The sequence below is a fragment of the Chinchilla lanigera genome, unplaced genomic scaffold (genome assembly GCF_000276665.1).
Source record: "Chinchilla lanigera isolate Chin_1 unplaced genomic scaffold, ChiLan1.0 scaffold00043, whole genome shotgun sequence".
Taxonomy (NCBI): domain Eukaryota; kingdom Metazoa; phylum Chordata; class Mammalia; order Rodentia; family Chinchillidae; genus Chinchilla; species Chinchilla lanigera.
The window spans coordinates 15,877,652-15,896,264 of NW_004955444.1; the positions used below are offsets into that span (position 1 = coordinate 15,877,652).

The window sequence follows — 18,613 nt, forward strand, 5'->3', positions numbered from 1 at the left end:
TGGAATGGAGCCTCTCACAATCGGAGTGCGTCTTCCTCCCTCAGTTTGGGACGTACATGCCAATCATCCCTGGAAACGGCCCACAGGCACACCCAGAAGTGTGCTTTACTAACTTGTTAAGTTTGTGTAACCCAGGCAAGTTGACAGTCATGATTAATGATCACAAAAGACACCATGTTCATTTTTACAGCTAAAAGATAACTGATGAAAATTCTGACATAATGGATAACAAAATTCAGACATCATCTAGGCTTTCCCTGTTTTTTACAAAATGCTTGCCGTGCATGTTATCTATGGACAATGTTAATTTTATTTTTCAGTTATTAAAAAACTATTATAAATGGAGAGTGGAATGTCCAGAATTAAGTGCGGATCTACACCCTAGAAGTATTCTTGGCCTTTTGAAGGCTGGCTACCATGGAGTTCTGGGATCCAGGGATCCCACTGGTAGCAGAGTTCTTATTTACAGAATCGGTGAGTCATATACACCTCTCACCTATCTTCCTTTGTCTCCTCGTCTTCCTTCTCTCTTCTTTCCCTCTGTTTTTCCTTTACTGCTGTATGGACAGTGTCAATGTGTCCATCCTTAAGAATTTAGGTTTTAATTTAAGTTTTAGGATTTACCTTAGGTTTAATTTAGATCTTAATATTTCCCAAATATAACATTTTGGCAGTTGTGAGAAAATTAGCAGAAACTGGTGAAAATCCTACTTCCATTTCCCAAATGGTCACTGTTTAAAAGAAAAGAAAAATTGAGAAAAGAAATGGTAGAATAAAGTAAAAGGACTCAGTGTAAAGCATCTGAAAAATTCTTAATAGGAATTATAAAAAAATTCTGAACAACAAAAGCTCCAGGAGATTGTAGATTTTGTCTTTCATGTGCTCTGATACATTCTAAGCACTGATCACAGGATCTGGTATATGGAAGGTACTCATTAAACATTTGTGGAATGAGTAAGTGAATGACTTGCTCAATAACACCCAGGGTGAGGAGCAAGGTGCTCCCACCCTTGGATGGAAGAGGGTGCAGCAGGGTGCTCAGGATCCGTGGAGATGGTTGCAGACACTGTAAGGCATTAGTTCCCCCCTTTTTCTTACTTACTGCCTCCTCTTTCATTTGTAGGTGCTCCTAGTGTTTTTTATAGGTTGATGTCTTATTTGTTCAGCTGCTATAACAAAATCCCATAGGCTGGATGGCTTATAGAGAAAGTTAGTTCTCATAATTCCAAAGTCTGGGAACTCCTAAATCAAAGAATTAGCAGATATGGTTGTAATGAGGGCATTTGGTGGTTCATAGACAGACATTTCATGCAAACCTCAAAAGTGTCTCTTCTGGGTCTCTTGTATAAGGGCACTAATCCTATTTATGAGGAGTCAACCTCTACAGCCTAGTGACATGCAAAAGGCCACCTCCTAATACCCTGACCTTGGGAGTTAGGATTTCAGCATATGAATTATGTGGGGACACACATATTCAGACCAGAGCACTTGGTGACCTATATATTCTGCTACTTTAGTTTTGTGCCTGGTTAAAAATGCTAGGTAAAGGAAAAGATTTCTCACTGTTCCAAGGAACCACTTCTAGCCTGGTAGACAGGACATAGATAATCAATATTTCATGAAAATTACAATCTTATGGAAACTTCTACTTTTTTGGAGATAAGATCTTGTTTGCTCAAGCCAGGCCTGAATGATCCTCCTGCCTCAGCCTCCTAAATATCTGAAGCTAAAATTGCATGCCACCATGCCTGCTGACCTTTATATATTTAAATATTTATTTTATATATTAGTGTTTGCACCTGCCACCATGTAGGTTCCCTGCCTTAAACTGTTGCTTTCTTTCTTTTAAAGAGAATAAAAATTTTTTAAAAATTTAAAATGATACAGAATTTCAAAACAAGATGATAGGAAATCAACAGTTGTTGTTATATTGCATATTGTTATCTTCAAAGTAGTTGTTCAGATTACCAGATATAGACATGCAAAATTGTCAAAAATATTTTAAGAAAAAAATTAAGCATTAACTGTTCCTTTCAAAAAACCAACAGGAATTAGTAGTACAATTATCTTAGCTATCTTGTATATATATATTTTTCCCTTCCTTCTTTCTTTCTTTTCTTCTTTCCCTCATCCCAGTTGTTCTTTGCTTTTGAGCAGTTTCTTGATATTGTGAAACTGCTGCTTTCTCGGAAAAAGATTCTACATTTATTTCTTCAAGTGTATTAGATCCTTGAGTACAATAATTCTGGTTTTTTGTTTGTTTGTTTGTTTTTAACCTGAAGTTGTATGTCAATAAAACTGGGTTGATCATGGGGTCTCATCTATAAAACAGATATAATGTTTCCATTCTTTCAGCCACCAGAGGAGGTTATACAAGTTTTGGGCAATGAAGTCCCCTGAACTCTTTAAAGAAAGGGTTGCCAATAGCTATGTTTTTTTAGAAAAGAAAACAATGTATTATAAAAATATAGGGTACCCAGTTACATTTGAATTTCAGACAAATAATTTTTTAATATGCATGGGTCATTCTTCTGCTAAGAAATTATATCTTGTTTATCTGAAATCAATTCTAACTTGGCATATTAGATTTTATGTGACAACTCTGTTTAGGATCCCAAGAACATAGTACTGAAACCTTCAGCTGGTTCTTCCTGCAGGCGTCTGGCTCTGCGGTGCTCTACCTGGAGTAGGTAAAGAAAGAACACCTTGATAGTGCCAAAACAAATGTATTATTTTGATCATAAAACCCTTGACGATGAACCAATAGATGTTTGTCTAGCCTGGGTCCCTTATAGTGTATTAATTTAAAATGTGTTGTTTAACTCATGGGTATTTTAAAATCATGAAAACATGGTTCAGTGAGGATCAGAGCAGGATGGCCTTTAGCAAATCGCCCATTGTGTTTTTATAGAATAAAAGGAAAAATTTGGAAGAGTTTTATGAGTAAAATAAAAGGATAGGATAAATAAAGATTGTAAGTATTCTAAATTTAATTGAATTAATGGGGAGAGCTAGAGGAAGAAATCTATGCTGGAGCTTTTTGCTATACACTTAGCATAAGCCCCCTCCCTCCGTACCATCTGTAGTGAAAACAGGGAGAAAATGCAGGAAACCTCTCCCTGCACCACAGGAGGACAACTCACCGTGAAACTGAGTTCCGATCTTTATCAGCCTACAAGTCAGAGGATGTAATTCCATGCATTTTGAGACAAATGACTCCACTAGAACAGCACAGGTAGATTTTAACAATAAATATTCAGTTTTGGCTGGCTTAGTTCTTATGAAGAGAAGTGCTGGGGTGTATTTCTTGGGCTGAAATCTCAGCTCTGCCGCATTTTACCTCCACGGAAAGCTGTGCAGCAGCAACTCAGTTTACTCGTGTGAAATGGGCATAGTAAAAAGCTATCATGTAGGGTTACTGTGTTTGCAGTGGGGTGGCTGCAAGCATTAAATCTTGTCTTACACACACATACACACATATACCCACACATATATAACAAGAATACTACCCAGTATATAATAGTCACTCAATAAATGTTAGCTAGATGCTAGAGAAGGACTTAAAGTTCCGAACAGAGGCCTAAAATTCCTAACAGCCTAAAGTGGATCCGGCACTATCCATGGAACGTTCTATGATGATGAAACTGTTCTATGGTAGCCTCCAGCTCCAGCCATATGTGGCTACTGAACACTTGAAATGTGGCTCTTTTAAAAGAGAAACTGAATTAATAATTTAAATTTGAATAATCACAAGCAGCTAACAGCTACTGTATTAGACAGCTTACATCAGACAATTTAGTTGGCTCAGAAATTTAGGTCAGGAGCTGTTTTCCTTTGTGCTGTTGATATATTTTATTAGCATCCATGCAGTGTCTGAAGCAGCACAGTATTTTTTGAGCTGGATTGATTATTCAGATGTTTACCAGAAATCTCATGTTCTAAAAAGCTAGGACTGTTCCACTGTGCTTTCCTAGAAGTCCTGATTGTCCTTCCTCTTTTAGATCTTTAGCTTCTTCCTTGTTACTAGAAACTGCCACTTAACAGTTAAAGCTGCCCCACATCAGCCATTTACGATGAAAAGCTCTTCCTCAATCCCACGAAAATCCCTCCTCCCTAACTATCACCCTTCTTGTTTTTAGTCAGCTCTTAAATCAGTGACGTTTACCATCCTCACTTCCTCAGAGAGACTCTGTATTTTATTCTGGTCTGGTTTCATCTCCACCTCTGCTAAAAAGACCCTAAACAATCATTAATGACCTTATTTTCACCAAATCTAATGAACAGGTTTAGTTCTGTTTCGCTCGACCTCTCAATACAGTGAACCACTTTCTCTTTCTCTGAAATACCCTCTTCCCTCGGCTTCTCTCGAGCCAAGTTCTCCTGGTGTTTTCCTTTGGCCTAACTGGTAGCTCCTTCTTCATCTCCTTTGTTGGTGTCACCTTTTCTACTCATCCTTTTAAATTTTAGATTTGTTAGGACACTGGCCTCAGCCTCAGCCCCACATGCACTTTTTCCTCTTTTAACAGAGAAAAGCATAGCTGTAAGACAATCCCTGCCATAGATTGCCGTATATACACAACTAACTCCCAGAATTATTACAGAGTTGTGATAAAAAACATGCAGTGAATGTATAAATTTAAGAGTTATTACAGTAAAAGGCACATTATCATTAACCCCCCTCAAAATACTTCCCCTTGTTTTACACACACTTATCCCACCATTCTTGATACTTTCTGAAGCAGTTCTGGAAGTCCTCTTTTGTGAGTATCTTTAGTTGCCTTCTCACGGCTGCTTCAAGGTTCTCTGTTGATTCAAAACATTTTTCTGGTCACTTTGACTTTAGATAAGTGCCAGATGTCATACCAGATCCAGTGAACAAAGTGGATAAGGCTACAGTGAAATGTGTTCATTGAACAGAAATTGCTATCAGTGTTTTGAATCAATGCAGGATATTGAGGCAGCCATGAAAAAACACTCATGAAAGAGGACTTCTGGAATTTCTTCAGGAAGTGGGAAGAAGGATAGGACAAGTGTGTTAAAAGCAAGTGGGATTCAGGGCAATATGCCTTTTGTTTTCTTTGCAATTTTTAATTTTTATTAGTACAGAATGATGACATTCCTTATGGGGAGTTGGCACATGTACATAACACATCTTAATTCTTTTACTGAAATGAATTCTTATTTTAAACATTCACCCTATTGTTGGATCACATGACGTATTTTTACCCTCATCTTCTCTTTGGAGATCCAGATCCGTACAACCCACTTCTTACCTCAGTATATCCAGTGGGGTGTCTCACAGCCGCCGTTTGGACATGCTCATACTGATGATTTTTTCCACTAAAAACACTTCTTACTTTTCTTAATAAGTGATACCACCAACGTGCCCAGTTGCTCAACCCAGCAACTTCGCTTTTTTGAAATTTTACCATTAGTTATGAGTAATCTTCCGTGTCACTCGTCTGTTTGGTAGTCATAGATATTTCAGTCTGAATTCTTCATATCTTTTTTCCATTATGGAAAAAATTTCCCTACCATTTCTTGCTATTATTCCAAATCTCTTCTTCTATGGATATTGACATTTCTAGATTTAGCTGTATTTGTCTCTTATATTTCTGTTCATGTTTATCAATTTTTGGCTTTTTATGCCAAGTTGAGAGAGTCCTTCAGCTTGATCTTTCAAATCTGCTAACTGCCTGTGTCTTTTATGTCACTTGTCCCATTAACTAAATTTTTATTGAACTGTCTTTATTTCTGGGATCTCAACTGACTCTTTTTAAATAATTGCCTGTTCTTATAATAATAGCTTCCACTAATCCTCCTCCAGTCCCTCACCAAGACTGAATTCACGTTTCTTCTAATGTATCTTACTTAACTGCTTCCTTCAGTTTGGGCACCTTTATCTATAGAGTTTGGTTTCTGTGTATATGTGTAACACTACAATTTTTAGTGGGCACATATCTTTTTTTAAGGTTGGCTATTTGCCTGTCCATTACTGTCACTTCTGCCTGCAAGGCCTGTCCCAGGGATGGCAGAGGAGAAATGGGCTATGTGGACAAGGATGTCTGTACTTCCTTGAAGCACAGGCACGGTTTGTTTTCCTTGGGTATGTGTAGCTACCTGGGTGTTTCCTCAGCTCTTCTTTCCCAAGCCCGTATTTCCTGTCCAAGTCTGTGGAGTCATGCATGTGCTATGTGTTACTTGTCACAAAGAGCTGTAATAATATAGTACCAACCTGTCAGCTCTTCATGTATCTCTCTGCATTACTGAGCTGTCCATTGTCATGACAAAATACCTAAGGAAAACAACTCGGGGCTGGGGATTTAGCTCAGCGGCAAAAGCGCCTGCCTGGCAAGCGCAAGGTCGTGAGTTCGGTTCCGGTACCGGAGAAAAACCAAAAACCAAAAAAATAAATAAATAAATAAATAAACTAAGGAAAACAACTCAAGAGGAGTAAAGGTTTACCTTGGCTCATGGTTGCAGAGGTTTTAGTGTGTGTTTACTTGGTCCTGTTGCTGTGGGCCTAGAGTGAGGCAGAACATCACGGCAGGAAGCACACAGCAGAAGAAAGCTGCTCAGCTCACCGTCAGTGGTAGGGGGAAGGTGGAGAAGGGGCTGGGGTTTCAGTACACCCTTTGAAGGCATGCCTACAGTGAGCCACTTCCTCCACCTAGGCCACACCTCTTACAGTTTCCACCAGTTCCCAAGAGCCCATTAAGCTACGAATGCATCAGTGGTTTAAAAGGTTGATCAATGCTCAGTGCCCTCGAGGTGCAATCACCTCCTAAAGGTTCTACTTCCGAGCCTGCTGCACTGGGGATCAAGCTTTTGACACATCAGCTTTGGCGGAACATTCTAGGTACAAACGATAACATTTATTATGCAGCCCTAGGCGCTCCTCATAATCCAGGCTGTAACTTTCCCCGTTTCTAACAGCTCTGAGTTTATAGCATAGCCATAGGCTTCCATTTTTAGGTACAGCCATCTCAGGAAGGAAGTTGTGAGTTTATTTGGCACTCAAATCCAGCCTATATCTCCCATCCCCATGTTCTTAAAAATCTGTTCTTTGCCAGGGATTTGAGGAGGGAGAAACAGGCATATATCTTTAGACCTCAATTTAATCTATCATTCAATTCATAATCCTTGAACTTGTTTTTATTTCTACTGATCCTTTAAGTTTAAAAAGGATTAGTTCCATTTTGAAATCTTTCTAGTTCTTTACACAAAGCTGAGATATTATATGTCTTTTTCTTTAGCACGTTGGGACCCAAAAGTGTTTACAGCTTATGATGTATTTCGTGTAAGCCTAATTACGTCTGAGCTTATTGTACGGGAAGTAGAAACACAACGGAGTGGAGTCAAGGCTGTATTTGACCTGGAAGGCTGGGAGTTTTCACATGCTTTCCAAATTACTCCATCTGTAGCCAAGAAGATTGCTGCTGTACTTACAGTAAGTGTGTATTTTAACTGTTACATATCATACTTACAACTAATTTTAATTTTTGGTAATTTATTAGATCCTCAAATAAAATTTTAGGAAAAATATATAACTGAATAATGCAATAGGTATAATTATAAGGTATAATTTATAATAGGAAAATATTGTAACAAACTGACATTAATAATCACAGAATTTATATATTTAAATAACAGCGTGACTTAATTTTTCTTGTCACTAAAATTTTCTTCCTAGAGAGCTTGTTTGGAGGTTCTAGCAAGGGAGCGCAGCTACTCGTATACCCTTGACCTAGGAACGGTCCTCCTCTGTCAGGGATAGTCATCCTCTTCCACCAAGCAGCAGCTTCAGGAGGGACGCATGTGGAGCATTGAGGGAGGGAGGGGACACCTGCCTAGCCAGCCAGATCAGCTGAATCAACCCTGGCGATCAATGGGGTGACAGATGTCACAGCCAGATTGCCCACACATCCAGTTTTCTTTCTAAATTGAAAAACTGACTCAAAACTAATTATAACACTGATTCAATAAAATATAACATAGGTATAAATTGTTTTGTCTCCTATTTTACATGTTAATAAACTATGTCAGAGAGGTGGACATAGCAGTGCTCAGGCGTACATTCTGTCAGCAGTGAAGTAAGGATTCCAGCCCAGGTGATCTGAATATAAAAGTCATGTTCATAATCACTACTTTTCCTATATATGAACAGTTATTGCAGCACCACTTCTAACAGAATAAAGTTAGAAACAACTTATTTGTTTAGAAATAGGAAAATGGTTACATAAATTATGGTATATTCATTCAACAGGCTTTGGAACAATATTAAAACTCAGGCTGATTAAAGAAATTGTATTTAGCACACAACAGGATGTAAATTACTTAGAAAATATATTAGAATTCTGTTTAAAATAAAATAAAATAAACAAAGAACCTGGAGAAATAAAAACTAGGGATGGAAAGAAAAATCTTGCACAAGAAAATTTTTGAAGAAAAAGTTTTCTTATTAATGACATAACTTGGGTAGAAAAACTATTTAATGAGAGTTTTTTTTTTTTTTTTTAAAAAGGAACTCTACTTTTTAAATAAGCCAATATTATTTGGATGGTAAAGATATATGGCTGGGAATTTAGCTCAGCGGCACAGCGCCTGCCTGGCAAGCGCAAGGTCGTGAGTTCGGTTCCCGGTACCGGAGAAAAACCAAAAAAAAAAAAAAAAAAAAAAAGATATACACTAGTGTGAAATGCTTAAAAAGTTTGTATCTATTGTTATATTCTTTGAATTTTCATGAGAGTTTGGTTTTTTTGGACAAAAATAATTTTGGCAGAAATGTCAAATTATAAATGTTTAAATTAAGGAACAATTTTATGTGATTCTGTAAAGGGTTTTCTGGTGCAAATGTATGTGTATTTCCTTTTTTCCCCCTGAGACCCATAAAAAGAAGCATTTATTTATTCAGTCGCTGTTTCTTGCGCCCCTTTCAATTCCCTTTCCCTTTCCTCCCTCCCCTCTGCATCCACCTCTTGATCCCCTTCCTGTTGACTGTACACGTTTCCAGCACGTGCTTTTTACCTTCCTTATACGGAGCTGGCACCTCTGCATATCGCATCTGAACCCCTTTTTCTTAAAAGACTTTGCCTAAGAGAAACTTTTTAAAAGATCTTTTCTTAATATAGTGACAGTAAACTATAAGCTAAGTTTTTACGTTGAATGAATAAATAATTTTGAAAATGAAATCATTCTCTAAGTACTGCTATAAGCTTGGAGAGTGTTTAGGGAAGAAACTTGGCTTTATGAATAAAATTGTAATATTTATTTATGCTTTATTATTAAGATGATTTTTTAACTTTCAAAAGGATTCATTTCCACTGAAAGTTCGTGGCATCCATTTGATAAATGAGCCGGTAATTTTCCATGCTGTGTTCTCCATGATTAAACCATTCCTGACTGAAAAAATTAGGGAACGGGTAAGTAGATTGAAGTCATTATTCTACACCAAACATTCTACCCCTTTTTCTCAGGACTGCTTTATTACCCTCCCCGGATGCCCACCAACCCAATCTATTGGACCACTATTTTCAGTATTTATCTAATAAGAAAACTTCTTTTATAAATTAATCTTTATTTTTAATTTAAAAAATTAAGCACATTTGTTTTAAGGCTGATCTCTCACGTAGCCTGCTGTAGTGCAAAATGGAATATTACCTGTAGAGGGCAGTGTGGCAATAGTTATCAAAATCACAGCCTTTGCACTTTGGAGAATTACCCTACAGATGTGTGCCCTTACATAAACAAAATAACATGTACAAGAGTATTTATTGCCAAAAAGTATTGGAAACCACCAAGTATCCATCATTAGAGGACTGGTTAAATACATTATGATATAACCACACAATGGAACACAAAATTTGCAAGATAAATTGTAAGATAAAATTGAAAATGCAGAGTGATATTGATGGTACACTACCTCTTCTATAAAAATGGAAGAAATGAGAATATGTAATTATATTTGCATTAAAATTACATAAAAGAATATATAGGAAAATAAGTGATTACATACATACAAAAAACAGAGTAGGGATGTAGACTGGAATGGCTGAGGATAGGGTTGATAGGAAAATACTTCATTGTGTATATTTCTCTTTTCCTTTTTTTTTTTTTTTGATTCTGAGGATTGAACCCAGGGCCTTCACACTGAGCTATATCTGCAGACCTTTTTGGTTTTTATTTTGAGACAGGGCCTCACTAAGTTGCACAAGCTGGGCTCAAACTTGAAATCCTTCTGCCTTAGCCTCCTGAAGTACTGGGATTACAGATGTGCACCCCATGCCCGGCTCATTGTGTATCTTTTATCTTATTTTGAGTTCTAATTGTGTCAATGTAATATTGTGCAAGTAAAAATATTTTTCTTAATTAAAATATGTAACTGAAAACCATAATACCCTTATTGTGTGACTTAATATTATATTAGTTAAACAAAACAAATTTGATGGGTTTTATTGTTTTACCTGTCCTGTGAAGATATCTGTGAATAAGCTAACATTTTTGAAGGACTAAAATAGAGTTCTTGAATTCTAAAAATGGCAAGCCTTCTGCAACAATCTGTGGAGAATCACTAGAGTGTTTAGACCAACTGTGGCATCATTTACTGCATTGGACACAAAAATTTTTTAAAACTGAAAATTCAAACCTCAAAGATCATTTAAATATAAATACTGATAATGTGGATTATAATTTTTTGGCTTTTTTTTTTTTTTTTTCGTATTGGGATTCAAATCCAGGCTCTGAGCATGCGATAGCATGTGAGGCCATACTGTACCCCTGAGCCACATCTTCCGCTGAAGAAACTATATTTTTTATCTTAAGAAATGATAAGAAATTATGGCACTAGAGCTTCTTTACAGGTTATCCAATGAGTATTTCTATCTTCAAGGTGAAGCAGCTATAAATTATCTGCTTTAATGAAAATGGACACTTCACCGCTTTTCAGTCTAGAAGTCGGGAAAGAGAAGTCCATAATTTGTTCATTTTGTTTCTCTCTTCAGTGTATCCTGAAAACAGAGTTCACCCTCTATATAATTCTTAGAGATCTAAAAATAAGTTTTTCTATTTAGTCTTATATTCTGGACAAATAAAAACAAAAATGAGCTGACCCTAATAAAAAGCCAGCATAGGCACAAAAATATTTTTAAAAGGAGAGCTTAAACAATTCAGTGAAAATGAACTGATATGAAATAGAGTTGTCAAAATGTGGGGGAACAATTAAATCTAGCCATTTTTTTCATTTTCAAGTTATTGGAAACACTGTAAGTTTTATTTCCCCCCCTTGAGAGGATAGAACTTCTCATCTGATAATATTTTAAACATTTCAGAAAAATTCAAGGATTGGTATTGTGAGATTCCTTAATCTAGGACACTCATTTATTAATCATAATATCCTAGCATATAGTAGGTGCTTAAATTGTTGTTGATGGCATAGATGGACATTTTGCCTAGCAATGGAAAATATTTCTTTCTTTATTTTGTACTTTTGGGCTCTTAATTTTAGAGCATTCTATGATTTATAGTTTACTATTACCACTACTACTAGTAATAGTAGTAGTAATGGTAATAGAGATTGAACTCAGGGAATGTAAGTCACATCCCCAGGAATTTCTATTTTATTTTTAGCCACAGTCTCCCCAAGGTGCTCATGCTGATCTGCTTGCAATCCTCCTGTCCCAGCCTACTGAATAGCTAAGATTACAGGCATACATAACCATACCCAGCTATGATCAATTTTTAAACTTTAGGTGAAAACATAACCATCATAATTAAGTTATAATTATCTAAGTTTGTTTAGTTAAGACTACACAATACAATGTAAATTATTCCTCATATACCCAATTATGTGCTAAGATATGTTTGTATTTACTATGAATTAATATTGGGTAGTACATTTTTACCATCTTTTATAAATCTTGTACAGTTAGAAGAATGCACATGTAATAAAGTAATTCATCTTTTAGATTCACTGCAGCATAAATAATATTTATAAATTTTAATTTTATAATTTTACTAATATTTATAAAGAATACAGATACATCCTCTCCTACCTTCGAAGTTATTAAAGGATTTTATGAGGTTGATTTTTCCACTGTAAATGTGTCTAATATAGTGATGGGGAAGAGGATGCCTTCTAAAACATTCTGGTTATTTCAGATTCATATGCATGGGAACAATTACAAACAGAGCTTACTCCAGCATTTTCCTGACATTCTTCCACTGGAATATGGTGGTGAAGAGATTTCCATGGAGGACATCTGTAAGGAGTGGACAAATTTTATAATGAAGTCTGAAGATTATCTCAGCAGCATTTCTGAGACCATTCAATGACTTACTTCATCCAAATGGTTTCCTAATTAAAAGTACGTAAGATCTTAGATGAATGAAAGAAAAAGAGCAAATCTTTTAATTACTGCTTGTGTGATCTTTTAAAAAGTAAAACCCTGTAATGTGAGCAATATGGATGTTTAGAAAGCTTTTAAACCTTTTCTTCATTTTTGAAGTATTAAATGTTAGTATACTGGAATAGCATAGGAGAGATTACCAATTTTTGCACTTGAAGAAATAACATAGAAAGTGATTTCTAAAGTGGCTATTCATCTGCATCTTGGTAGGTTTTTATAAAATTTGATGTTAAACAAGTTTTCTGATTACATTTGTTTAGTCATAGATTTATAAAATCTACTTAAAGAAGTATTTGCACTAATCAAGTGAGTATATAAAACCATTAACACTCACTTTGTGTGGGTGTCAGATTAGATTATAATTTAGGCCAAAATCTGAACACAGTTTTACAGTTAATTCTGTGGCCAGCAGGATAGTTCATGTCAGGAAATCCTATTTTAGCACCTTTGCACAATAGAAACTTTTCACTGGAGAGTCTATATGCCAAACTATTGTATATAGAATCTATAGATCTATATAAAGTTACAGTTGATAATAACTGAATAAAATATAATTTGGAAAATATTTCAGACACAGTTCATGGTTTCTCAATGCTGTTTTGTATTTTTTAACAAATCAAGAATATAATTTTGAATTCGGTTTATGGTTATTCTTATGGCTACATTACATAGAGATTTAGAGTGATAATAATATTTAATTGTCTTACACACTGAACTTTTGGTTGAATAATTAACAGAACTGTACAAAAGAAATGTTTACATTTCTTAAATCATTGTCAGTTACACCTGGTATTTCTCAGTTTACACATAAAATAAACTAGTTTTACTCTTATATTAGAATATTCTGAATCCCACAATTCTTGCTTTTTTAACAGTGGTTAGGATGTACTATTGGTAGTATAGTTTGTATAAAAAATATTTCATTTATCAAGAGAGATATAATCTCACCCCTTATGGTCAAAATATCTTTCAATTTATGATATAATTTTTATACTTAGTATTTCATAATTTTATTTTAAACATGAAAATAAAAGAATATACAGTATGAAATTTGTTGAACATATGTTCAGCTTGTTAGGTTTCAACATTAATCATACAATAGTATCTTTGTGCAAAGATATTTTGCTGTGTGAAGGGTGTTTTTCTTCATAAGAAAATTAGTCTAATCAGGTGAGCTGATACTTCTAATTCTTTGAAGTTATATCTATGAAGAAACAGTAATTGTGGATGTTCTTTAGAGAACGTGTTTGATTTTGACGTAGCATTGAGAAGCTAACTTGACATTATACTTTTTATAAAAAAAAATTAGATCCTGCCTGTTTTATTAAAAGAATTTTAAAGTCTTTATAAAATCATACAATTTCAAATCATATAATTAAAATCATAATGGAAAAATCACTTAAAAGGATAAGCAGTAACAACAACAGAACACCTCCAGTTTGTCCAACATTTATCCTAGAAGGATATTTATATCACATGTTCTACTTCATTTACATTTGCCTTCTTAATTAAAACAGTTTCTTATGATTCTATGAAGCAAAGTTTAGTACATGAATAAATAATAATATTTTAAAACATCTTTTAAATGTGTTTCATTAGTGATGTGTTAAGAGTAAATGAAATTAAAATAAGTTAATCAGTGCAGGTACATTTTATGATGGATCATTGGAGTTTTATAAAATAAAGTTCTCTGAAGGACACTAAGAATAATGTGAAATGAACAGGTAATTTTATGAAATGTCAAGGTAAAAAAACTATGTTTATATTCCATTAATACAATTGTACTACAAGTGCCTTTTGAAGGACTAACTCCATATGTGCTCTTTATGTTACTGAACTGAACAATAATTTGTTTAATATTGTTTAAAATATTAAACATCTTTCAATTAAACCACAACGTACAAGATTTTGTTTAAAAATATGAATATGGGGCATTCTTTTCCCAAAACTTCTTTTTCTAGTTGTCCACTATACAAATGTCAGTTTTCTGTGTGTATGTGTGAGTGTGTGTGTGTGTGAGTGTGTGTGTGTGAGTGTGTGCGTGTGTGCGTGTGCTGGGGATAAACCCTAGAGTCTCACACAAGACACAGAAGTGCTCTACCAACTGAGCTACATTCCCAGCTCCTTTTACACATTTTAATGAAAGGTTGATTTTGCCTGCTGCCGAGTTCAAAATGACCTTCTCTTAACATCTGTTGCTGGAACCACACATTACTAAGGAAACTAATTTCACAAAGCTAAGACATACGTACATAAAGAGTTAAAACTCTGAAAAAAAGCCACAGCATGCCACTTAATCAGATAATGCTTTGCTTTAACAGAATTTATTTTTAGAGCAGTTCTGGGTTAATAGCAAAGTTCAACATATGGTGCAAGGTAAATAATTTTGAAGCAATCTATTAGCCTACATCATGATTTTGTCAAACTCGATTTTTCATACAGAAAGTACTAAAGTTCTATTGGAAATATTATCTTTGCCACTTATCTAAAATAAGCCTGGAGGGGCTGGGGATTTAGCTCAGCGGCAAAAGCGCCTGCCTGGCAAGCGCAAGGTCGTGAGTTCGGTTCCCGGTACTGGAGAAAAACCAAAATAAATAAATAAATAAAATAAAATAAAATAAAATAAGCCTGGAGATATAAAAAAGTCAGGTCACATATAAAGGAGGCACAAACTCAGTTAACTGGTAACATGCTATCTGAAACATTCCTTATAGGCCCTCTGTGCTGAATTTTACCATGCTTAGATGCTGTGGGAAAACTGCAAGTAACAAAGGTGGAGCTAGAAATGACGGCAATAAAACCACCATTGGCAGCATTATGTTCCCACTAATTTTCTGTTTAGCAAGGATATACACCATCCTCCTCTGCTCCCATACTTAGAACTTGACTGACTGCTCTCTTATCTATCCAAGTCAATCATGTTAACTTATCTAATATAAAGTTTACTGCTTTAGTGGTTTGGTGTTTTGATAACACTGTACTTTGAATTATGTACTATACTGAAGAGAAAAACTAACCAGATGCTATTTATAAGAAATAAAAAATACTCAAAAGAGCTATTAAGTTAGGTACATTGTAAAGATCATTAGGATAACTCCAATAAAGTGCTTTGGGAAAGTACACGTACCTTGAGACCATAATGTTAAATGGAATAAACCAGACACACAAGGTTAAATATTGCATAGTTTCTCTTATATGAGAAACCTGTAATATAATTAAAGAGCAAAATAAAATATCAGTAATAGAAAATAGGGAGATAAACCTTTTGCAAATGGGAAGGGTACCAAGAGATGGAGGGAGGGGGGAAGGAGAATTAAGATGTGTTGTGCACTGTACAAAATTCCCAAGAGGAGTGTGATAGTTACATACTGCAAACATATATTAATAAAAAAATGGAAAAAAATAAAGTGCTTTGGGAGTTGAACAGAAGGAAAGGTAATTTTCACCCACAGTGACTGAGGGTGCACTTTTAGAGCAGATACTCTTTGAAGCAGTATTTAAGCACAATTAACTTTCCTAGATGGTAATGAGAACTGAGATGAGGAAGGACATTTCAAGAAAAGAAATAACATGAGCAAAGACTCAGAGATGAAAATAACAACATTTGGGAAAGAGTAGAAAGTTCCACGTAAACCATGTTACGGAAGCCTTGAACACGAGCTGAAGGGCTCTGTAAAAGTGTATTATTTTCTGCCATATAGTAGATGCACATATCACCACTGACCTTTCTAAACAAAAGAGGTCCATTTTTACATTCTTTGCTCAAAATCACAGAGATTGCAAATGACAGAATCGGACTAAACTCAGCTCTGGCTCTACTGTCTACACACTTCATGACGCTGTGGTGATCATATTAGACCTGATTCCATCCGATTCTATCAGTCCTATCTTGAAACAGCTGACTCGAATCCATTTATAATAGTATCTTACCCAATCTGTTGTAACAGCCTCCTCTTGTTCCACAGCTTTCCAACTGTTCCTTCCTTTACCCACCCTTTCCTTGCACCACAATTATCTTTCTGCAAGATTTCATTTCCAGCTTTTCAAGACAGTGGCACTGCTCATAGGCTAAATTGCTCATTGGCCCCCAGACCCTTCACACCTCGGCCCAACTTGTTTTTCCATCCTCACAATGCCTGACTCCACCTACACTCCAGACAAGCTACCAGCTCTCCACTGAAATCATCACCCTGCCCACAGAAGACAAGAAGGGAGGTGAGTTTAGTTTGTTCTCTGAGCCTTTCTTCTTCCTGCTTCCTCTGCCCAGGGAGATGCTTTCTTCTCTGATTGTATTCAGTCCTGCCCATGTGTCACCTCTGTGAAGCCTTCTCTAACTCTCCCCAGTAATAATTCCTTGCTTCCTGCTATATGACCCTTGTTTGAGTTTATAACTGCCAACCTGCCTGTCTCCCTGTCAGAAAGCATTCTTAAATGCAAACACTTTTCAACTTTACGTAATTAGTACCTAACCTCAGTATCTAGCACAGGGTCAATATTCACAGAGGGCAGATCTGATCCAGGGATATATTATCACAAACTTGGGTGACTGTCATCAGAGGGACAGCTACCAGGCCCTGTGGCATGATGAAGCCCCGCACTGTGCTTCATCGCAGGATATTATTTAGCTGTCTTACAATGATAAATTCTTGCCTATGGAGCTTCATTTTTGTTTCAAACTCCACTCTAATTTCACTATTTTAAATATCTTATTAGCTTTAATTTTTGAATTGATTATACATTTCCATTCTTTCCATTTCATTTACATTTATATACCTACAGGCTGGCCTCCACGAAGTTGGATAGGAGAATAACCGTGAAGAAAGCCATGTTGCAATTTTGGGTATCCTGCACAAACACTTCTCCCGTTAACAAGAAAATTTAAGCCACTGTTGTGTTGAGCTCTTCTGGTAGATGTCCAGCAGCATATCTTCATTGCGTGTTACAGCACTCTCTCAGGCACCATGTAGTTGGGGGGACGCAGGGATGTGGGTCGGGAATGGTCAGGCACAGTCCGCACTGTGTCCAACCTCCCTTTCCTGCTGCTCAGTCTTCCACTTACAATTCAGGTCAGCCTCATTTGGGGAATTTCAATCCACCAGTCACCCCTGAAAGGGTCTAAGTCCCAACTACCTGAATTTGGTAAGTAGATAACCTTGGCTCAGTAAAGATTGTTAACACTCAGTACGTTTACTCCAAATCCTTGCCCATGAGAGCATAGCATCTTTACACACAAAATACAATTAATAATCCTCAAGCATCGAGGACAAATCTCTCTTGAAGGAAATATTTTTTCTCCTAAAATAATTAATATCATCACCTGTTTTTCTGTCTCCCTAAAGCTAAAAGATAAGTCTGAGGATTTCTAGAATTACCTGATCATTTCCAATACTGGATCCCTACTTTTTCTGCTATTGGTTCTACACAATGAAGATTATCCCCAATCTGCAAAATTGAGCCTATGTCTACATTTCAAAACCTCAAGTGCTCTCTAGTCTCTTCTCCCACCTTTCCATTTTCTGATTACTTATCAACCTTTCCCCTTTGATTTACATCAAAGACATGGATACACTTTGCAGGCCTTCAACCAAAAACAACTGCTGTCCTCATCACCAAAGCTGCTGTAAAATTAGACAGTATAGTGTTGGGTTCACATTTCACAATTTAAGAACGTAAGCCTACTTTCAATAGAAATGCACTCCAAATGGGACCCTTCAGGTGAAGGTCTTTCAAGAGTCCCCAGCATCAGATGATGACCAGAGGTAGACTACCTTCCACAGAACAAACGTATGACATCTTGAGATCAGCTGCCACCCAAGAATAACATCTCTTGAGTCCTACCTTCAATCTGCTCCATATTTTCTCTTTGTATCTTTCTCATTATCCTCCTTTCTTTTTTGATCACCTGTATCAAATTTTCCTTGAGTTATCTACCTTTATGCCCACCCGACCATTTTGTTCTTTTTCCTATTCCTCATTTATCTATACTCAGGACCCCCTAAATTTTGAAGCCTTGAAAATAAAGCTAACAGAGTGGTAGGAGATGTCCCCAGCTCACTGCTACAGAGAAGAATTTAAATAGTTTAGGAAGAGTTCAGCTGCATATATAGTGAAAACCCTTCCCTGCTCTTTAAAACAAATACTGGCTTAAGAAACTTTCACTTGAGTTGTTTCCGATAAATGGCTGATAAAAACCAGAATCAAACAGCTGC

The 18,613-nt window shown here is 36.1% G+C and overlaps 1 protein-coding gene across 1 annotated transcript; it reads left to right on the plus strand.

Annotated features, from left to right (window-relative positions):
* Positions 1–320: 320 nt before the first annotated feature.
* Ttpa (tocopherol (alpha) transfer protein) lies at positions 321–14,298 on the plus strand (the record flags this gene model as incomplete). The annotated part of the gene is given in 4 exon segments (XM_005392171.2): positions 321–474; positions 7,257–7,450; positions 9,312–9,422; positions 12,157–14,298. Coding segments are annotated over 4 exon segments (633 nt in total), but the record flags the coding sequence as incomplete, so codon positions are not given.
* Between the last annotated feature and the right edge of the window lie 4,315 nt (positions 14,299–18,613).